The sequence below is a fragment of the Poecile atricapillus genome, chromosome 3, assembly GCF_030490865.1.
Source record: "Poecile atricapillus isolate bPoeAtr1 chromosome 3, bPoeAtr1.hap1, whole genome shotgun sequence".
NCBI classification, from domain to species: Eukaryota; Metazoa; Chordata; class Aves; order Passeriformes; family Paridae; genus Poecile; species Poecile atricapillus.
The window spans coordinates 88120467-88144323 of record NC_081251.1 but is presented as its reverse complement, the minus strand read 5'-3'; the positions used below and the strand labels follow the sequence as shown (position 1 = coordinate 88144323).

The following is a 23857-nucleotide window of genomic DNA, read 5'->3' as shown; positions in this document are numbered from 1 at the left end:
TGTGTGGGCAAACTCAATCCTGACAGAAAATTGTGAGAGTGATAGCCCTGTCTTTTGAAAGCCTCTCTGTAGCGAGACCAGGAAGCATGATGTGAAAGCAGAGGTTGTTTTACATTCACAGGTTGTCCCAGTGCCATTCTGTGGGGAAAGAGGCCTTTAGCTTCCATCCAGGCTTATCAAGCTCCTCTGAGGGTACGGCCAGGGAGCCAATTAGCACTAACAATGGCAGAGGTGATTTAGTGATATGGACATTTGTGTATAAGAAAACAATGGGTGTTGTCAGATCTGTGGAATAAAACATCATTCCTGGAGCAGCCCAGTCATGCCAGTTAGCTAGAGGTATCAGGTGTCCAGAAAAAATGAACTGCAGATCCTGACCTAAATATAGCCTGATGAGCAGTTTTGGTCTGCTTTTTATTTTTGCTTTTTTTTTTCCCCTAAATTTTCCTCATTTCTCTGCTGTACTGCCCTTTTTCAGCAAAGCATTGAGGCATAGGCATAATTCAAAGCATATCCACACCCTGTTCTTCATACACTTAAAATCAGAGACATGCTTATCTGAATTGCTAGGTGAAAGACTACGAGTACTACGTGGTTATTTCAAGCACTCAAAACTCCTCTGGTCACACGTCCCACAGAATGATGACAGAAGTGGCACAGGAGCTACTCATAATCCTTGGGAACTGTAAATTATGTGATGGCAACAGCACAGCCACATATATCTGTATATCTCTGCCTTGTTAAATGCATATACAAACACCAACTAATTCAGTAAATCCTAAATGCGTGCCTACATATATTGTCCTCTCTATCCCTTCAGCTTTCCCTCTGTCAATTCGAATCACTGACATCTCATGGATGCAGAGGGATTCCAGGCAGAGGGAGAGGGAGGAATCAAGGCTTGCAATTTTTAACTTTTGCAGTTCCTAGAACAATTTGTTTCATCTTTCTCTCTTTTCTGCCTTTCTGTTCACGTTTAAATCCTTCACCCCTCTATGAATTTTCAGTAGATGCACCAAGAGCTCATGTTTTCTCCCCATGAGGAGACTGCACACAGATTTTCTGCACAGACTGTCACTTTCTCTTCTATCTGCCTCTCCAAAAAGAAACCAATTCTTTCACAGTCCCACACTGGCGCTCATAGGTACATCTACTTGCAGCATGACTCTGAAAAATTACCTCTGTGCCTCATTAAAATAACCTAGAAACTCCCACAAAAAGCACTGAAGTCTGCATCTGGAGTTTCGGAAACTGCTTACAACTGTGGAAGATGTCGGACTCATGAGGCATGAAAACAGAAAAAGCAGTGTCTCTGCTAGCCCACAATCTCCTTTCTAGCCCAAAATTTCAAAATCAGGTATCTTTCATTCACACTTGCTTCAGGACCCAGACATCAGTTAGTACATTTTCTAGGATGATTCTGTATAATTAAACACCTTTATAAGAGAGGGTTCTTAGAGGGTATTGTATTAGATGCTCTATAGCGGGAAGTACATTCATTTATTATGGAGACACATTTTGCACCCAACCCAAGAAGAACGTAATTTATCAGAACTAAGTATGCAAACAGAATGACAAAACACAGAGAACAACAGAAATACTGCTGAGAGCTGTAGAACTCTGCTGATTTTTTATAAAATGTTAATTTTTTTAAAGACTAGAAATGAGTGTAGGAAGGTCTCTGACCTTTGGGCTACAGGAGATGAATACATGAAGGACAGTGTCTCTTCAGTTATTTCTCTGCTTCCTTTGAAGTAATTGTGAAAGATTTGGTTATACTGAGATGTAGCTCACTGTTTCCCACAGAAAAATCCATTCAGTAGACAAAGAATCATATTTTATTTTATCCTACCTGCCTGTTTAAAAAGACACTGTTTTATAGAGCATCTGTAGTTAATAGGGCTGTGACATAGCCATATCAGACAAATTTAATTCAGATATTATAATATAAATGCAACTAATTTGCTTTCAATGTGACCATCAAAGAAGCTAGGAAGTGGAAGTGTGGTTTCATTTCTTTAGACTATAAGAGGAAGACTCAGACCATTTTTATATACTACAGCTTTTTAGATTAGAATTGGTTGAAGTAATTTTCTTTAAGCATTCAGAGTTACCAGCAATTGGCTTCCTTGTTTCCTTTCTTCACTAGAGAAATCCAGGACTGCTGTACAATAGAAGAGTTTGTACTGACTCAAATAATAGCAAGATTATGGTATTACAAGAGTCAAGAGATTGTCAAAAGGGAAAGATGGAGAGTGTCAAACTGGTCTGGTTACATTCATGTAAGTCTATTAACTACTGGGCATTGAATATGAAAAATAATTGTTTTGCTAAACATTCAGCACCACTGTCTTCAGAGGCACTGCCACAGCAGCACCAATGTCACATTCACCAAGCACACTAAATTTCTCCAGCAAAATCAGGAACAAAAGGACAAAACCAACAATGTAGCTGCTCCATGACTGAAAAATGTATGAGAGGGGGGAAAGAAAAAAGAAAAGGAAGAGGAAAAGACCCAAACCCACCAACAACGAAAAAAAGGGGCCTGTTTTTCTTGTTTTTTGTATTAGTATTGGCAAATGCTATCATTTTTCCAACCTTTCTCCAAATACTCTGAAATTGATACCCAGAAAAGCAAAGAAACTGTAGTTCACAAAATCTTTAATGGCGTTACCTTTTAACAAATGCCAGCTTTGGTACAGCAGGGTAACATAGACCCCAGAGCACATGCCACACTCAGCCCTGGCTGCCTCGTCCCTCATCTCCTCCTGCTGTACAAGTTCTGCCTGTTCCCCACTTCAGCCTGAAGGCATCAGGGATGGAGGATTTTATGCCAGAGCTGTAATCCAGAATACTCTCCATGCTGGGCAGTTTGTCCAACAGCAACAACGTGGAATAACTGAGAAGAGCCATTAGCTTTTACAACTGTTATATTTACAGCAAGTTCCAACTTCCTTTCCTCCACCAAGAGAAATAAAAATTTGTCTAAATCTCAGATAAATAATCTTAAAAGTTTGTTGGGTTTTTTTCACTCAGGAAAAAAAAAAAAAGTTGCTTCCTAAGTGTGTTTGCAACTCAAGATAGGCACGAATAATTGCCACAAGAAGCTGGGCAGTGAGGGCACAGAAATGCTGTCAGGAGTTCAAGAGGAGAATGAGCAGTGAAGGTCAGGGGAGGGATGAGGCAAACCTGGGTGGCAAGGATGAGCAGAGGCAGCAGGATGTTTGGATGGGCACAACGCTGACAGTGAGGCACACGTGCAGGTTCAGTGTGGTCTCAGATACGGCAGCCCAGATGTGAGGGAAAAGCACACAGACTATGTGTGCCAGGGCCCTGACAGGCACCAGAAGCTAAGGCCCCTCACAACATCGAAGCCTTTCATCCAGCTCACTGCTGCGGCCCCGCTGCTTATTACAATGGCAGCCTCCACACACACTGATGTAAGGGCACCTGCAGTCCAGGTGCACAAGCTATGCTGCCACGATTGTTGAGCCGATTCCCAAGGGAAAGGGCTGGTCCGGGAGCAGGGGCTGTTTCTGGCCTGATGAGCCTGAACGATCGACAAACTCTGCAAACCACTGAGGATCCCTACAAAAGCAGCGACGCCCCTGCCACAGATCCTGCAGCCCCATCCTCCCCACTTCAAGGGTGCTGGGTGCTGAGCCCACCCCTAAGGACTTTTCAAACAAACTCATAATGAGGTCGACTTCTCTCACGCCGCGTTTCCATAGAAACAAAGAAAATATTTTAATCGCCAATATAAAAGACGCAGCGAAAATGACAATTTGTAGTTTGAGGCTTTTAGGGGAGCGCAGAGGCTGCGGCTGCAAAGCAAGCGGCCGTCCCTGCACTGCAGCACCCCGGGCCGGCAGCCCCCGCAGCGGCGAGTGGCCAGCACCACCCTGCACTGCACCACCCCGCAGCTCTCCGGGCGACACTCGGGAAACAGCCAGCCCAGGACCGCGGTGTCGGGCCCCCCCCAGGCCCTCTGCCATCCAGGCTCCCGCCTGCCGCAGCTTCCGAGGCTGCCGTACAGGCACCCCAGGCTGCTGGAGCAGAGCGATCCGAGGCCTCAGGCTTTAACCTGGTGGGGGGGAATAGAAAGGGAGGATTGCTGTCCTCTCTCTCCAGGTCCTGGCAGGGAAGGGGAAAGAACAGCCCCGGACTGGGGACAGGGAGATCAGTTCAGCTGTATAGGCTTGGAAGAACCAGCTGTGCAGACTGGCTGCGCTCAAGCACAAGCGTGACGGGAATCAATCACTATTCCCTCTCTCCTGGCAAGCGGCACAAGCCAATATCCTAATTCAGGCTGTGCTGTTTGCAATTGCTTGGCAGCGCTAGCAAGCATTGAACCTCCTTCCTCAGCCCTACCATGAGAGACAGAGCAGAGGGGAACGCATTCTGTGCTTCATTCACTGCAGTCTGAAGCAGTTCCTCAGTGAAAAACAAAACAACATAATGTAACAAGTAGACCAGCACGTAAAAGAGCAAAGCACACGGCTTGGAACAGGCGTCCTAGGTAGTCTGTTAATGTAAATAGAAGTATATATAAGTAGTTGCCCCAGAAACAGCACTTGCTTATGCTGGATGAATACCAATAGTAGCACTGTGATTCCAGTATCATTTCAGGGGCTCACTAGCACTGGCACCTGTGCAAAATAAAACTTCCATTTTCCCTGGCCACATCCTTGAATAACATTTCTTGTCTTCCTGGTTGTGACATTAACACTGATTCATCATCTCAGTATCTTATTCAGGCCTGCAAAAGTGTTCTCCAGATCCGACATAAGGGTAAACAAAACCCTGACACTGGCTTTTGTGTTCACAGCATCATTCTCCAAAACACAACACCTTTAGAATTTTTATTTCTGAATAGTTTTATTTATTTTCTTAAAAACTACAAAGCAGCTCTCTCCAAGAGAGCAAATGAAAAAAAAGCACAACCCTGAAATATTTCCAAGTAATTTTGTTCCATATAAACACAAAGCAAAGTTACATATTTCTTTCACATGCATGTACAAAAACATTTGAAGTAAAATATCCTTCACACATAACATGTGCATTAGTCTCAGAAGCGAGCACATAATCAGATTGGCCTCACCTACCCTACCTAATCTTATTTTCCTGTTTTCTTTTTAAATTGTACATTTCTATGCAGGAAACATCTCTTTTTCTGCACAGCATTATGCATATTCAAATTAGCATGGATGGCCTTGGAATTAAATCACTAGGTAGTGTAGTCTGACATAAAGCTGTACACATAAATTGTTACACTGCCATTTATACAGTGAACTTTACTGGATACCAGGCAAAACTCTTCAAAGGGAATAAAAAGGTATTGCTAGAGGGGAAAAGGAATATGATACACAGCACTCTCAACTACAATCCTGTATGATTCCTATGCAAAACACTTCAAAAGCCAAATAATTTTTAGATCTTGCTCTCCAAATTGATATCAAAGTTCTTACCAATTTCAATCATGGCAAAATAAATCATTGTAAGACATCAGTGGTACTGGATATGGACATGGTCAATACTCAATATTCCCATTTTTCATCCCCCCACTTTTGGAAAGAAAGATGAAAGAACTGTAAAAACTGCAGACTGTTGAAGCAGGTGGGTCAGCAGAGTGCTTCACCAGCCATCAGCAGGAAACAAGCAACTGTGAGAGCAGAGCTTCATTCTAACCCACTGCATAGTTTCACTCTGGTTTAAAATTTGGGGATTACATGGTCGATGAACACAACTACTTGCCCAAGGCTGCATTAACACTTAGCAGTATCTTATTTGATTCATCAGAAGAGCATATGGTCTGTGTCTGACTTTGTGAGCTAGTTTTTAAATTTCACTATTTCATTCATGATGAACACCACTGTAAATCTAAGAACCAAAACTGTTCAGAGGCAAAGGGCTCACACAGAAGGTAAAGCTTCCACATGCATAAAAAGAAACATCAAGCACATGGAAGTCAGCTGCAACCCTTAGCACCCCTTAGTGGGGGAACAGGAGGCACAGCTATTTTTCTACCTTCATTTTTAAGTGCATAAGTGATGCTGATGGGTTTCTCACTTCTGCATAAATATGCATCACACAGAATCAATAGCACTTCTCCCATACACTGCAACAACACAACTGACTCAAAAGACAGTGAATATGCACTGTATTTAAATATACCTGAAGCACTCAGGCTTGGCTTGTTGCAGAGTGTGTGTTACAGGGTGAAATGGATGTGGAAAAGGGATGTGAAACAAAATAATCACAAAAGATAGAACATCTGCACATGAACAATACAGAGAAAGCACTTAAGATTAACACTTTAGAGGTTTAACCAAAGCCTTGGAGAATACTAGATTTTCATTTTTAGCCCACTTGAAATCTTGCAAATGAGCAAGCAATGCTGGCAGCAATCACTGTCATTTGGCTCCTGAAAACAGCGCAATGGATTTTGCATAAGTGCCCTGGCTGCAAGAACACTACTACAACAACCAGTTTGCAAAGCACCTACAGAGAAAGGCTCAATGACAGGTGTTCTCAGACAGTGTCAAAGACACAAGGGGCAAATCAGGCTGAGCCTCAAGGCCCCATCCCAGCACGTTCTGTGTGTTGTGGGGAATGCTAGATCTGCTGGTTTAGCTGAGATGGGCAGCCTGCTCTTAGCCCTGTCCTACCACGTGAACACCAAGCTCTAGTAAATGTGCAGGAAAAAAAAAAGCACTGGCTTAGCAGAAGGAAGTCTCTGATTCCCATCCAAGAAAGGTTTAAGTCACATCACTTAACTCATACACTGACAGTGTGGATGTCTTCAGCTGAGGTAGTCAAGTTGAACGCACTTTTTGAGTACACAAAGGAAAACTAGACATTTCCAAAAATGCCATTCATTCAACCTGCTTTATACTTCTATCTCAAGGCCAAAAGGACAGTGACCTAAGAATGATTATTTCTCTTCAGCTGCAAGTGTGGCCCAAAGGAACAAGTTTAGATGCAGATATCTAGAGCTGAGAAGGTACCACCGCAAATGCCTTCCTTGTACCTGGGCAGTTGAACAGCAGAGTTGTACTGTACCTCTTTGTGATCAGCAGGTTTGCTTAACATCTGTGTTATACAGGACATTTCAGTGACCATCTAAGTATTCTCCAACCAGCAACAGTCCAACTGAAGTGGAATAAAAGCTTGCAGGTCTCACAAAACTCTCTGAATGATTACTGTGCCTTTTTCTTGCAGAGTAACTAAATCTCAAACACACTTCTAAAAGGCAAATATTACTATTCTTTTTTACAGCTAAGAAAACAGGGACATTGCAGCTTGGCTAATGGTGACTCAGGGGGAATCAAAATAAAGATTTTCTGGTATGCTCTTCTACTACTGATTAAGCTTAAAATAGTGAGAATTTACCTCACAGGAGAGACCTTTAAAACTGTGATGGACAATTTTAACTCCATTGTCTATAAAAGCCTATGGTCATGCATTCGTATTAGACATTGAGGAATTTTACATTTGGATTCTACTTCTATAAAGTGGAAGAGAAATACAATTAGGAAAAAAAAAATTAAGGCCAGGCATGTTATACAGGAACAAAAATACTATGCCTGAAGCTCATTCTTTCAAAATATAAAGCTGCAATTGTAAAGATAAATGGTAGGTTTGGTAAACTTCCCTCAACCATCTCAAGGGGTTACAGGTATAAAGCCAGTTTAAGTGGCTGTTCATTCTTGATTCATGTTCATTCTAGCTTTTTTGAGACAGAGACACACTGAATCAAGTTAAAGACTGAGTTGATCAACTGAGAATTGTGCAGAACAAAAAAAAAAAATGCCGTCAGTTGGCTGAGCCATAAAAGCAAGCAGCAAAATAGATTTTGTTTCAGACTAAGTTGTCAAGATAACAACCTTGAATATGAAAGCTCAGCCAGCCTGAAGTTGCTGCACTCAATCCAATGACAGCAAAGGAAAAGTCTGCATTGCCAATACAGGCTCACACCATTAGTAAAAGCTATTTCATTCTCTCCAGAAAACCACCATCAACTTCCCTGAATAGATGATCAAATAATTAACTAGGGAGTAAACTCTGCTGGTCTTGTTTCCAACAAGGAAGCATTGGAGAATGTGAATGTCTTGGTTGCAGAAGACATAGAATTATGGCATTTAAACTCCTGAGAACCATGTACAAGACAAAGTCCTGCACCTTTAGGTTAACATATTTTGGTTTATTCAAGGAATGTCACAACAGAATTTCACAAGGGAAATTCTGTCCTGGCTGCCCAAAGGAACCCAAGTGTGCTGCTTTATCTTCAAAGATAGCCCTCTCAAAGTAAAAAATCAGTCCTTTCTGACAAGCAGAAAGTACAGCAGGCATCACAGAAGGCCAGCACAGATGACTAAAGAAGTCCTGACTGATCTCAAACACAAACAGAAGGGTACACAGAAGTGGAAGTGAGGATGGGCTGGCCAGCAGAGATACAGACACAGCCCAACTAGGCAGAGACAATTAGGAAAGTCAAAGTTCAGCTGGAGTTGAAACTGGTAAGAAATAAGAAGAAGGGCTTCTTTAAATACACTGGAAGCAAAAGGAAGGTTAAATAAAATACAGTTTACTGTTCAACAATGAAAGTAATATGGTAACAAAGGATGCTTTTTGTACTTTCAGGCTCATGTACACAACACGTTTTTCACCTGTTTTCACTGCAAGTGCTGCTTTAAGGCCTGCCAGATCCTCAAGTCTCCTAGCAGCACACAGGAATAAAGCATTGCCTACAGCAGAGGAAGACTGAGTTAGTGAGAACTTAGGCCCATTGAAACCAATAGGCTGAACATGAAGGCACTTGAGGGAGCTGGCTAATGACACTACAGCTGGCCACACTACAGCACCTTTGCTACATCATCATCAGTGATGGTTCCCCAACTAAAATACACTGACTTAGGACTCTTGCTGCCCACAACAGTCAGCAAGCAGCTAGCCAGCACACTGAGGGAAATTATTATTCCTCTTTATTCAGCAATTGTGAGATAGTGTTTGGAGGATGGCATCCATTTTTGTGCTCCCCCTTACAAGGGCACTGCAGCAATTTCAGTGTAAGGTCACAGAGCTGGTTTGGGGGCTGGAGCACAGGACTAGTAAGAGAGCTCAGGCAACATGGTTTTACCACACTTAAGAAAAGGCTAAAAAGAGATCTCATTGTATATAATCCCTTAATAACTGGGTTAGAGAAGGCAGTAAGACTCTTCTGAGATGAACAATGACAGAACAAGAGGCAAGCTAGAACATGGGAAATTCCAGCTAGATGCAAATATATCCTTTTTCTTACTGTCAGAGTTGCCAAATATGGGAAAATGTTGCCCAGAAAGATTTGGCATCACCATCCTTGTAGATACTCAAAACTCAAATGGACAAAGCCTTAGCAACCTGCTCTAACTGGCTGAGATCTGGGCAGGGGCTGGAGTAGAAATGCCACAAGGTCCCTTTAAACCAAACTATTCAACAGCTCTGTAACTTAGAAAATCTCCTCACAACTACTTTTCACAGGCACATTCTTCATTAATCTGCCAAAGCAAGCCATGCCAACATCAAATGTAAAGGGTGATCTTCAGTCTCATAAATCAGGATGGAATACAGAAGCCAGAAAAGATGGGAGCAACACATCAAACCTCTCATAGTAATTTTATGCAGGTCCCTCACACACTGGGGCCAGCCCTGTGTTGGAATCATCACAGTACTCTTCTAGGTCCTTTCAAGTTGTCTGTTGCACACTAAAAAGACTAAATAAAAAGACCGTTCCTTTTCACATTTTCTTCATCTTCTTCTTGCATCGCTGGTTGAAGACGGGTGAGGATCCCATCAGGCTGTCAGCAGAATGAGAACCATAGCTGCTCTCAGAGCCATTGGGGCTTTGTGGCATCCCAGCTTCACTCATGCCTGACATTGGTTCCTCAAAGACATCACTGCCTAGGACCCCGTGGCCATGCACATTAGCCTCCTCATTTTCCTGTGGCTCCATTTTCACCTGTGCCAAGTTCCACAGTGGGGAAGCATTCACCTCAGTCCCTAGAAAAGGAAAAAGCACACAGTAGTAACTGAGTAAAAAGATAAATCACAAACAGCACACAGACACATGGAACATCAGCAAAGGTAGAGATGGAGCAAAAGCAAAGCCACAGGTTAACTACATTGGGGGAAAACAAACAAAACATTGTGATCAATAAAAAATATCTGTTGACTTATTTAATAGCCCAGCAATTGCCACTCCAAAAAATATGACAGTATCCTTCCACTGTTAGCCTCCATGTGATTTTCTCCATGACAAACAAGTTCACATCACTCTCCAGGAGTGTCCCACCAGCAATAGGTACACCAAGAGCACATAGACTAGACTCTGCATAAGCAAGACTTTGAGGCAGTGCAGAAGTCATTATGAGGTCCTTGCAACCATCAGACATCCTGGGCTTCTGCAGGGGAGGTGCAGTGAGCAGGCAGAGAAGTAGGTAGATAAATGGCCCCAAATACCACTTTCAACACTGAAATGCAGGGACATCAAAGCTGCAGTCAGCCACCTGCCTGCCTGCCACCTTCTACTCAATACCCACAGGTCTCATCCCATCCTTCAGCAGAATGGAAAGAAATCCTTTTGGTTCAACCTCACAGATGCCCTGCCGGGAAATAGCTCCGACCATCTTATTTTATTATAAAACATTTGTGGACTAGTGTGCAATCTAAGCACAGATTGAGGATTTTCTGCACAAGATTACCAAACCATATTCCTTGATAATAGCAAATATTTTCTCCCCAAGAGAAATAATTACTGACTGCCTTATTTCTGTTTAAGTTTAAAGTGAGACAAAAATCCTATTAAAAATACACTAATTGGTCTCCTTGTTGAGATGGGCATAAACAGACCAGAACTGAATAAACTGTGAAATTTTCTCTCTCTTGTGTGGGGTTAAGTTCATGTGGAAAATTAAAAAAAAAACCAAAACAACAAAAACCCAACCAACCAAAAACAACAAAAAAGACCCACTGAAAAAACAACAAACAAAACAGGAAACCATTTTTAGTAACTTTTTCAAACTTCATGTCTCAAAGAGCATGGCTACAGCCTGAAAACACAACCAAAACCTATTATCAATATATTAGTAACAATTGTCCATTATTAATAGAATACTAAGAGAACACTCTTCGTTACAAAAAGAACAAATGTTCCAACACGTGTCTGTGCCAGGAGTTCTCCTTCATGAAGAAGTCAGGAATCTTTTCCAGATCAGCCTAGCCAAAACAAAGGTTTATGAGACCTTTTTGATAACACAGCCTACATTAGCTCAGTTGCCTTAATGGGAGTCCTTCCTATGTTAATCATAAGTAAATGCATCCCTCTCAACAACAATATACACATCATTAAAATGCTATCAGTACCTGAGTTACAGCTCCAGTCTACATAATAATCAAAGTTGTTCAATAAACTAAACTCTCTTTCCTTCATCAATTGCTCTTCATTGCTCAGCCTTACTCCTTTCAGCTCTGTCACCTGTCACTAAGAGTGTCACTAATGACTAAAAGTACTTAAGCATCAACACAGGATGTTTCATCTTCAAAGCACTTTAACTTCAAAATACTTCACAAATAAGCTAATCTTCAGGTTATCCTGAGAGGCAGAGGAACAAGGAACAATTTTACCTCCATTTCTCCAACTGCAATGAAAGTAAGCAGCCAGCTCACAACTGCAATGTCAGACATCCACAAAAACACAGGAAGAACATGTAAGACTATAATGAGAGTTTTGCCCTCAGACACTGAAGCCTCGCTGCCCTCCCTGTGAGATGGCTGTGTTCTAATTGCAGCAGATTTTTCTTCCTCCTTAGGATATTACAACTCTCCAGCCTGCCCAGGTTTAGACTGGAACTTCTCACAGATGAGATTCCAAAGGCTCTTGCGAAGTGAAGAGGGATTTTCAGGGAGGAACAGAGCACTTGTATTCTTAATTAGAAAACATCAATTCTGTATAAGAGAAGCAAGAGGCATTTAATATACAGCTAGAGTGCTAACCTCTGGGTCTCAAGTGGTAGATGCTAATACAAAGCCTTCCAGATGAATCACTCGCAACTCTATATGAGCCAGAGGAATCTGCTGTTCCTTCTCCCACAAAATTGCAAACACGTCACATTCAGAGGTGATATGGAAAACAGTATGAGCTTTCAGAAAAACATTAAATGGATTTATGTTTTTTGAAACTCATCACAATGCAAAAAAACTAATGGACTCAGTAATACCCTAACCTCACTATATATGCTACTTAACTTAGGGTTAATAGTAGGCCAAGCTCCATTGTTTTTTAACCAGATTTTTAAGTGAAACAGTTATTATTGCAGGGACTTCCAGAGTTCAGACAGTTCTATGCAAAATCAAAACTGCCTCTTTTTCATTCCAAAACATTCAGCTTCCCTGAACAGTGAAGAGAATAAAAGTTCTATGTAGATATAGAGCAGGCACAGCCATAGCAGATTCTCCTATGCTTGCCATCAGTGTGCTTCAATGCCATCAAGGGATGGCACTTTGAGGAAAAGAGTGCAGTCTCCATAACCCCACTAATTCACTCACCATTTCACTTTCCATGGCCTCAGCCAAGTATTGCAGGCTTTGGGGTAGAGATGCTAGGAGGGATTCCCAGGAGCCCATTTCACATAAGTGACTGACAAGCTTTCATAAAACAGTGACTGTCATTACCAGGGTAACTTCTGAATATGGAGGACAGCACCAAGTACCATTTGTATTTCTAAACTGTGTAAGGAACATGGCTTTCAAATTTGCAGGAATATCAATCTCTGGACACAAATCCAGACCTAACCAGGAGAAACAAGATCACATGGAACTGCTGAAGGATTGCTTCCAGGAGAAGCAAGAAACCCATACCTGAAGTCTGTGGGGAAGCTTCTACTTCCAAGTTGGCAGAGAAACGCTCACTTTGAGCTCCAAGAACTCCAACAGGCAAAGACTGGTCACCAGAAGCCAGATCTCCTTCCAGCTCTTCACTTATGGGGAAAGTGATATCACTAACAGGTTCCTCCTTAATCTTCACAGGTTTTGTGTCTTCTGCTGCCTTTTCAGGGTTGACAATCTTCTCATACTCTTCAGAGAGCTGCTTGCTAACCTGTCAAAGATGAGCAGGTGAGAAAGGTGAGAGTGACTTCAGAGGCTCTGATGGCAATTACATTGCAGTGCACTCTCTTCCCTGAACATTATTAACATCTGACCCGAATGAACAAGTAAACAACTTACCAGCTACATAAGAGATTTTTTTCCCCTTTAAGTGCACCTTCTGTGCTGTAACAAGGAACTTGAATAAGAGGTTTAATCCACTAACATCTGATAAATATGATCACCTTCATTTTATAAACAGAGATGATGAGGCTCAGAAATGTAAATAGAGTGAAACAAAAGCAAAGTATCTCAGTCTTACTCTTTGGTTTTAACCTGTATAAGACTGTCCCCATCCTCCAGTAACAAATTCACCCCAGCATTAAAAACCAAGCACCTCAGAACAGCCCTGTAGTCACCACTGGGCAAAGCCTGAGTATATTCTGTCAAATTCACAGCAAAAAATACAGATGTTTTCTCAAGTTACAGAAGGGAAACAAATACAGGAATGAGATTTAGAACTACTCTGTGCTTCCAGAAACTTAACAACAGTAAACAATTAAATATTTCAGATTTTATCTGCTTCTAACAAATACTTGTTTATACAACTAAAATCCAACAGTCAGTGTTGCTCAGGAAAATTGAAAGACTTTTTAACAGCAGAAGCAAGGAGAAAAAATAATTGCAAACCTATTTCCCCCTTCTAGATATACTTCCAATTAATGGGGCTACTGTGGACCTCAGTCCTGCATAAAGAACAATGATTGTTAAGACAATGATCAGCTGCAGGGTGAGAGTGAACTGCAGCAGCAGAATGATGCAGAAAACCCAGATTCCAAAAGGACACAACATCTGAACAAAAACATTTGAACAAAAATGAAGAACTGGTATTTTGAGCAGGAATGTTTCTAACAAAGAAAACTCTTCAGGATGTTATTCTTACTAAGAAGGTAGCACCTGTTTGACAACTCAGATCAGCAAAATACTACCCCTACACTCCTAAAGCTTAAGGAAGTCACTCATTGCTTAAGTGAACACAAACCACTCTACAGCCTAGAAATTCATGTCTGCTTACATGTTTTCCAAAATGTTAATGAGTCACATATCCCACTAAAGGAGAAAATTCAGTTAATCAGACTGTTCTGATTTTACCTCTACTTGATAATTTTGACTGCGTAATTCAAGAGCTGGGGGACTCTTTTTAAATTCAGGCAAGTCATCAGTAGACCATCCTTAGTCTCACTAGGAAGACAAATAAGAGGCTCTGTCTTCCAGTCAAAAAGTTCCTGTTCTTTCCCTTGATGACTCCTCTCCACACCCAAGACGTTTTCCAGTCAGATTTCTCCTCAGTAAGACTCAGAACTTGCCCCAGGAATAAGAAACTGTACGGGGGGTACATTTCTTGGTCCCGCCAGGTCCCTAATGCTCTTCTCACCTGAAGCATGTAGCTGTGATAATCTTTAATGCGGTGCTGCCAGAACTTCTGCAGTGAGAGCACGCTGCCAATGCCCACTTCATGGAAGACCTGCTCCATGACGTCAGGGAAAGGGGTATGCCCTAGCCGAGCTTCTCGATCCACAGCAAAGCGCAGCAGCTTGGTGAACTTGAGGCAGTACTCGTGGGCGATATCTGTCAGGGTCTCCAGGACACTCTCGTTGGCACACTCAAAGCCCGTGTGTGCTAGGATGGTGGCCATTGACTGGTACAGAAGCTGCCGGCAGGAGGACCAACTCAGCTCTGTCACTGGCTCCCCTTTTCCTCTAAAAACCAGAAAAGACAAAAATAGCACAAAAATCTGAAGGACTGTATCAGTTGAAGGGATACCGTCAATACATCACCTTTGTACAAGGCAATGTACAAAGGGGAAAGGAGGAGGTCTGGGGCTCTTCACAGCTTCTCTGTTACATATGAACACTACCTAATGAGTGTTTATCTTTCTTCCCCTCCCTCCAAATAAGCACTTCTAAGTTTCATTTTTTCTTCTAAAGCTACAAGATTCTTTGGGTGATTCATGAATGTGGGATGCAAATCTTCTGAACCCTTAAACATCTCCCTTCCCATCCAAGATCTTTTCTCCTGGAGATGTAAATTAAATGGGTCTTTGACATAAATAAAAAAAGGCATTTTAAATAACATGAATGCAAATAATTTCCCCTTTCAGTTAATTACATTGCTCTTCCTTATTATATCTGATGTCACAGGCCTAATAGTTAGATACAAAGGCTTCTGGGATAGACAAGATTGGAATTTCTAAAGCAAAAGACACACATAAAAAAGCACGAAATGGGACACACATACATTTCCTAGAGGTACACTGTAGCCAAAAAGACTGCTTCTCTCCCTTCATTTCCAGTAGTCACTAAGCATGACACTGAAGAAAGCATCCCCATATGCAACCTAAGATGTGAACACAAGACTCTGGGAGGAGACCTGGAGAAGTTTGGCCATAAAGCACCATTCCCTGGTCTTGGGTTAAAGACCTCCCTCCTCTGTTGCTAAGCAGGAAGGAGTGACTACACAGGATGGAGGAAATAGAGAACAACTGACATGGGCACTTCAAATATCATTCACTTATAGTCAGTCAACCAAATTTTTCATCAGCATGAGTTAACAAACAGATATTCCCCAGAGGAGTTAAGGCAAGGCCTCTGATAAGGAAACATATATCTACCAGATCTCTCATCTTACAATTAAGTGCATGTAATCTATTTGCCCGTATCAGTAACATGGACTTCAAATGCTGATGTCAAAAAATCAAATTCCATTACTGCGAAGTATGATACTCATACAATTTTTAAACTCCATTCAGCACCAGGGGCAGAATTGAGCAAACAATTTCATTCTTCATTTGTTTCTGATCAATTTCTCCCAACATCTTCTACACTGCACACAGAGATTCTCCTTGCTGTTACCCTAGATTACCTGCGTATCACCACATTCTTTCCAGTAGAAGGACCTGATTTAACAGCACACAGACAGTATTGATGGCTTGATAAAATTCTCACTACTCTGTCTCTCCATGAGGTACCCTTCAGTCTCACTGAGAAGCTGGGCCACAGAGCCTCAGCTTCCCCTGATCCTCAGAGCTAACACACAGAAAAACACAGCAGTAAAAACAATGAAACAGCAGTAAGAAAGTGGAGTGAAAAGGAAGGTGAAACTTAGAGCTATCAGGATGAAAATTATTTATTTTTAAGAATGCCAGTGCAACACTTCTTGATTATTCAAATAAAGAGGGAATCACACTATATTAAAAGTGGCATATGGTCACATTTCTAAGTAGATATTAAGAACAGTATGTGAATCTCAGTTCATGGATTCATCCCAGTTATAAATTGATGGAAAATGACTAGCATTCAAATTTCTACTCAGTTATGTAACTACTTTGCAAAGAAGACAGCAGGCACACTGACAAGATTAATTAAAAGATCATCAGTTTCTTTATAAACCAAGTGTCACCCACACTATTTTTACATCTCCCTCACTCCCCCCTCCACCTCAGCAGCAGAATTCTGAAGTTCACAAACAGCCATATGACTCACACAGCACTAGGACCAAGAGTTTACAACAGAAATAAACAACCATCAAAAAAAAAACCACCAACCAGAAAAAATCTTTAAAATTCATGTCTATAAAAAAGAATCACTTTTTTTATATAAAGGACATACCTCGCTAACCAGGAGCCAGCAGTGGAGAGCATCTTATGCTTTCCAAACTAAATGCCAGGCTACTATTAATACAGAGACATTCACTAAAAACACTGTGGACAAACTTAAATTACACAGATTTTGGCAATCCCAAGCACGATACATAGCCACTTGCATAGTAGAGTAAAACAACCATTCAGTAATGCATATAATTTCTCAGAAGGAGGAGAGAATATTGTGTCTCTTTTAAACTCCTAGAGGAAAAGAAATGAATTGTGAGCATTAAAATGCAGCTAGGTCACTATGCTGGAAGGCATATAATCAACTTGAGGTCTAATCAATTAAAGACAGAAAGGAAAGACATTTTAGATACTGTACTCAAATCCAAATCTCCATCTCTTGCTCTTGGTAAGGCAAATCAATTTGGGCTGGTTTTTCTTAAGTTTTCTTCTCTTGTTTTCCAGTTTCTCATAATAAACAACAGAGAAATATGATTAAAAGCCAGAACAGAGAGCAGAAATTGAAATGTTGTTGTAGATGTTAATAGAAGCCAACAAAGAAAATAACTTTTCTTCATCACCTCCAGGCACCCTCTGGTAAGAATGCACATGAACAAAAACAGTCATATAGACACATTTATGTTGAAAGCAGTTATCTAATGTCAATCCTTCCCAAAAAGGACAAGCAAACTTCTTTTCCCTGATGATCATAGCTAAAGAGCCTTTGTCTTAAGATTTCATCCAGATAGTCAGCACCAAAAAAGCACCCATCTACATATTATCATTACACAGAATACCACCCTCTGCAGCACTTAGTTCTTTTCCTGAAAGGCTCAGTCATATATCTCTAAGTAAACACGAGTGCTTTAATCCCTGCAGTTTTGTCACCAGAGATTAACAGGACAGGGAATTAGGCCTGTGACATGGAGGCGATCTCTACAGGATAAATAGTATGAAATTTATCACAAATACTGGACAACTTGCTACTCTTCAATTTCATATTTCTAACAGAGCACTATTTATTATATAAATGGGTCACCAACAATAGATTATGTTCCAGACAGGAATCTACCTGTCAAGCTACAAATTCATTAGACCCAAAGGCCAGCCTTCTCCCACTACTACCAAAACCATTCAGCACTTCACAACAGAAGACATGAAAATAGTGTCCATTAATACCAACCAGACTTATTTTCTGATTTAGTCAGTTCTCAGAACTCACAAAAGGCCCACTTTCTGTGTCAGTCAGTTAAATGACAATGAGCCACCCCACAAAGGCAGCACAACCTGTTCCTCCAAGCTCCTCTCCTGTAAGGCTGTTTTTCTTAGAGGGAAGGAGAGGTCATGGTTCCTTTCTCACATAATTGTCTTCAGGAGACAAGCTAAGTCAACTCACGGATTGGTAGCTGAGGTTCAATCAACTGCAGGAATGCATTGAAGTGCCCTGCTCCTTCCTAGGTGAGCATAAGCTAGCAGCAGATAGAGGGAGGGACCATTTTTCCTTTGAACAGGACAATTTGATGAAACATAATGCTGTGAAGTTGAATTTCGACCAAATGAGCTGCAACAAGGCTGCTTTAGAGCCATTTCCCCAAAGCAGTAAAATAAAGGAGAACATCGCAGAAATAAGATACACTAGTCAGAGAGAGCACCAAAGAACAGAACACACTAACTCAAACCAGAAAGTTGCTTTCTTTCAGGAAATAGCCTTTTTACACCACATCCTGGGTAAGCCTCTTTTTAAATACCTCTGCTATGACTACAGAAGGCTGCACAGGTATGAAAAGAAATTACTCAATAGATAATGGCAAAAATAAATTGGGTCCCCGTGGCATAACCCAGACCAGTCAGCTTAGAAATGGGCTAAACCAAAGCACTTAGATCATCAAGGAAAGTATCTTCTGCCCACTTTAATTACTGTTGCTCCAAATCCTGCCCTACATTAAAACTGCTATCCCACTGACATGTACTTCTCTACTTTTGTACAGACATTTTTTCACTAGAAGTCCTTCTGGCAAGAGCTGTCTTCCCATTGCAAGCTCACAATTTTGTTTACAGATTACCTTTCAATGCAATCCAGTGTGGCCAGGAATGCAAATGATCAAGTGACTGAGAAATCAGCTAAGAACCCAGCCATGCACTTGTCACAGTATTGTCACGGTACAGCTGGCCTGGACTGGACCATAACACATCTGACCATAAAATCCTGCTGTCAGCAGCTTCAAATCCACTCATGTTCAGAGCAGAAACCATCCCACTTGAGATCCGCTGATCTTTTGGATGGAGGTAAAACAAAAGGCAATTGAAAGCAAGGATATAGAGGGGGCTGAACTGATCTCTGCACCCATGTATTTATCAACAGAAGAGGGCTGGCAGCAGGGAGGGAGAACAATTGGAGCATTCCCAGTTGTGCGAGGTAATGGCACAACACCTGATAAATATGTACACTTTAACTGGCAAGTCCTTTCAGAACTATGTCAGCTGGCTGCTAAACATGGGCTATGGTCTCCTGCTGCAGCAAATATGCTTCAATTTGTAACTGCTACTGAATTAACTCCCTATTATATGAGGCACATTGCAAAATTAATCTGTACTCCAGTGCAGTATATGATGTTTGAAATGGCCTGGAGATCCTATGCAGAGGACCGGGGGTTGAAAAATTCAAAAGCTTCATAGCAGGACCCATGTTTTGGGGCAGGGATCCCTCAACTCATGGGATTGCATCCCATGAAGGATCCCCAAACCCAGGCTCTTTTGAACTCTGCAATCCTAGCACAAGTGAAGAACTTAGCAATGCAGACTCTAACAAAAATTATGAACTTGTCTGTGCCAACCCAAACCTACTCAAGCATAAGACAAAACCCCAACAAATTACATACGCAATTCATAGAAGGTTTGCAGGATGCCATGGAAAAGCAGATTGCAAACAGTGAGGCAAGGGGTCAATTAATGCTACAATTGGCACGAGATAATGCAAACCAAGACTGTAGAAAGATTATAAATGCATTACCTAAAGAGAATACAACTCTAGAGGAAATTATTACAGCATGTGCTAAGGTTGGGAATGGATCTCATAACATGGATATGTTAGCTAATTCTATTACAGCTGCTATTAAACTAACACCTCATTGCTGCAAGTGTGGACAACAAGGCCATGTGAAAATAAACTGTCCATACAAATCCATTCCACAAGGAACATCTCAAGGACCTGCCCTTCATCCTGCCTGGGACCACAAGCAGCATCCTCCTGACAGTACCCCAACAGATATGGTGGAGAAGAATGAAGAAGAGTAACCAAAACAAGCTATTCACCTATCTCATGAAAATCTGAGACTTTTGAAAAGACAGTTCATTTTAAAAACTCTGTTTGTTTACAAGTTGCTTTTCTGTTGTTTTTTTCTCACAGTTCTAAAAGTTGAATGTTTTTTGGGTTTTGTTTCTTTATAAGGTATAATCTCAGTTCTAAATAGTCTCTAGTTTTTTTACTGTTAAGTTGTAGCTATAAGTAGTTAACCTCTGGCATGTTAGGTGAAGGATTGTGATGTCACTTAACCAGCCCTGGGAGTGAGTGTTGCAAACTCAATTTAGTAGATGAAACACATTGCTAGCTGAGGAGAAAATTTTTCATCAATTACATTTTAAGCTTCTTTTTTATTTCTACACCAAGAAAAACCAAACATTAATCCCTTATTGTGCATTCCAAGAACAGTAACATCACCAGGACCAGATGGTACTTCATCCAAGAATACTAAAGGAATGCAAGGATGAAATAGCTGAATAGCTGGGACAAGTCACCTCTTGCTTTAAACTGCCTTGGCCCATGAGAACCAGAAGACAGAAAATGTGAAAACGTTTTCCTTTAATACCTTCAGAAAAGATGTGGAAAACTGCAGGCTGGGAAGCATGGATATGTTTTGGTGCATCAGGGAAATTCAAAGAAGTAGAGGACACACAACTGAATACGTTATATTCAGAAAGAACCCAGAGAGCTTTTTTTAACTGTAAAACCTTGCTTCACAAACCTACCAGAGTCCTCCAAATCTATCGATAAGCAAACAGATCAGAGATCTCCACTCTGGACTCCAGGTCTTCCCTGGGGGATCTGTGCCAGAATCAACATATTTATCATCATGGTTTTTTAACATATTTATAAACTGTCTGAAAAACTGTAGGAGAGGAACAGTGTAGTGATTATAAAACCATTGTTACTACAGCCTTGGGGGATTGATAAGACCAAACCAACTCACAAATAGCTGTAAATTAAGCTCTGCCTCTTCCTCATCATGCAATGCGGTAGGGGTTACACATGTGGGGCAGGGCAGAGGAAAACCAAAATGGATTCCGGAGATAACAAAATAAAAGCCAAGGGGACAGTGTGTCAAAGAATGAAAATGAGTAACAGGGAAACAGAAGGCAGGCCTACATTAACTAAACCTGTGATCTGATTCAGGCTGGCCACTTACTGTCCTTTCTTCCTGTATCTAAATGTACCTATATGCTACTTCTCAGACCCAAGCTACTGACCAAAAAAACTGAATTAAATATGGATTTATTCAAATACTGTAATTCTGACAACTGTACTTCAGAAGGCAGTATAGAATTAAGTACTATCATGTTTTATCAGGGGGAAGAATGTTCTTCCTTTAATTCGATTTTACACACTCAGAAGCATCAGCAACTCATAGAACTTCATTTTTGCTACTAGAACAGCACCTATAGAACAGCTGTTTTTCTTAATTCATGTGTCTTAAAACAGTTAAGAACAAAATGCAACAACAGACTCAAAGCCATCCCTCTGGAAAAGCATAAATGTGTTTGGGTTAGCAAGCACAACATTAAATTCTAGAATACAATGCAGCTCATTATAAATCCACTCTGTCAGCCACAAAACATTTCATTTCAAAACTGTCTCTCCAGTTTCCACAACGTAGTCCTTACGCTCCCCCACGTGGCTGACCACTAAATAACATTTCTTTACCCAGACCCCAGAAACTCGGAAAGCACAACAAAAAGACAAAGCAGCCCTCAAAACATGGCCAGAGCCATAGAAAACTCAACTTCAAGCTGAAGCCACTGAGGAGGACAGAACAGAACACCTCTCAGTTCTACAATCCACAGGGCCACGGTGCAGGAGTCACAGGCCCCGACTGCTCTCACAAAACTGAATTTCCCTTCAGCCCTCTCTCCTAACTACTTTGTATCTTCTGAGAAGGATGATGGTGTTCCTCCAGAAACAGCACTAAAGAATCACCCTATTCTTCAGAGAGACTCTGTTACCAAATGCAACATCTTCCAATAAAATGCATTTTATACAACCTCAGGCCATTAAACATCTCAGTGGCATTTAACTGATAAATTATATTCCGTTGGTACACATTTACCCTATTTTAAAAACTAACGTGTTATTCTCTCCCTCAAAATGTTCATTACTGCACATGGTAGCAAGGATTAACCCCTTAATTTAAACGCACATAACCTACAAAGTATTGTAAGATCTTGCAAGAAATGCAACACCTCCTTGTGAAATTAATGCCTCTCAGAGAGATAGACAGGCAGTGATGGCAATACTATTTAATCAAAGGCTGGCAGCAGAGGTAGAAGCAGAACAAATTTTCTTTACACTTTCTCCAGCTGGTGCAGCCAGTAGCAGAAACAAGAATTCCCTTCACTTCTACTCATTTCCAGGTCTGACTGGAAGACCACCAAACTGGGTGGAATGTGATACTCACTATGTCATAGGTCCTTGGTCACTGAAATCTTACAAATGCGTTATCAAATCATCTTTTCAGAACCTACAGCTGAATAGCCAAAACCTAGTCATGTGTTTTCTGAATTTTTAATTACAGTAACAGAACTTTAGTTTTAAGTAATCTAAATAGACTTCACATCCTGTAACTATAACTATCAAAACCACTGAGAAAACCATGCACACACATTTAGCGTAGCACTAACAAGACAGAAATCAGCACTGCACATCCACATTTTACAGACAGGAAGCCAAAGCCAGCAACATGCATTTATTCACACAGGAAAAATCCAAGTATTTATTTTCTAAAGCCCGTTTTATACTTTACATACAAGTACTTGACTCTTCAGCCTAAGGGAATCAACATATATTTTAAAACATTCAGCTTTCCTTCAGCTGAGAACTGACCTAAAGAAATACCAACACACCTGTAGAAATCACTCTCTGGGTCACTGTGCCTCAGCTGAAATGGCATTTTGGGGGTTTTGCTATCCAGAGGAAGCAGGTCATCAGGGAGAGGTGGGGAGGCCGGACAAGATGGCAGAGGTTCACTCTCTTCTGGTTTTATGCCCTCTGCTTGCTGCTGGCTTTGCGCCTGAGCCGCGGCGATAAGGCTGCGCAGCCGCCGGTTGTGCTGGATGAGTTGGATGGTGTGAATGGTGAGGCTGCAGGGCTCGGAGGGGATGTCCAGCATGGTGGTCGGACGGGGTTTGTTCGCAGATGGCTGGTGCAGTGGAGGATCCTGGACTTCCACAGTACGAAACTCACGCTGCAGCAGGTCAAAGGAGCTGCGGTTGGCCTGGTTGGAAGAAACAGGGATCTCGCCCCAGTATCGCAGCATTTTTACGTAGGTCACCTGTCGTGCTCAGAGCCCAGAAGAAGGCTACCAAGTGCTGCGGGTACAAAGGACCCTTGCTGCAGGGAAAAGCACTTCGGGCAGCAAGAAACACTGGAGCTGGGATGACACTCCAACCAACTCAAGTTACGGCTGCCAAGCAGGCTCTCGCTCAGTGCCTCGTTGAGCAACGCAGGGTCTTCATCAGGTTGCCACTCTGGCAGCTAAGAGATCGCACCGCGGCTTTTCCTGAGGGGAGAGGGGGCAGAAACAAACACACTCGTGAGACGGAAATTGTTTCTGTGTGTAACAAGGGCTGGTGTGGGCCCACCTAGGCCTCGCTGAGCGGGACCCGCGGCGTGGAGAAATTCCGGGACCCGCACTCGATTCGCCCGCCACTCGCCGTCTTTCTCTCCCCCGGGCCCCTGGCTGCCTCGCACCCCAATCCCGCGGCTAGCCAGCCCCCGGCTACCCCTCCGCTCCGCTCCCCTCTCGGCCGCCCAGCCGGAAC

The 23857-nt window shown here is 41.8% G+C and overlaps 1 protein-coding gene across 1 annotated transcript; it reads right to left on the bottom strand.

Annotated features, from left to right (window-relative positions):
• Nucleotides 1-4852: 4852 nt before the first annotated feature.
• Nucleotides 4853-23355, bottom strand: SUPT7L (SPT7 like, STAGA complex subunit gamma). The gene is made up of 4 exons (XM_058834345.1): nucleotides 22940-23355; nucleotides 14555-14879; nucleotides 12895-13132; nucleotides 4853-10038 (listed from the first exon to the last, which is right to left on the bottom strand). The coding sequence occupies exons 1-4, from the start codon at nucleotides 23350-23352 to the stop codon at nucleotides 9776-9778; spliced, it is 1239 nt and encodes a 412-aa protein (XP_058690328.1). The 5' UTR covers nucleotides 23353-23355; the 3' UTR covers nucleotides 4853-9775.
• Nucleotides 23356-23857: the final 502 nt, after the last annotated feature.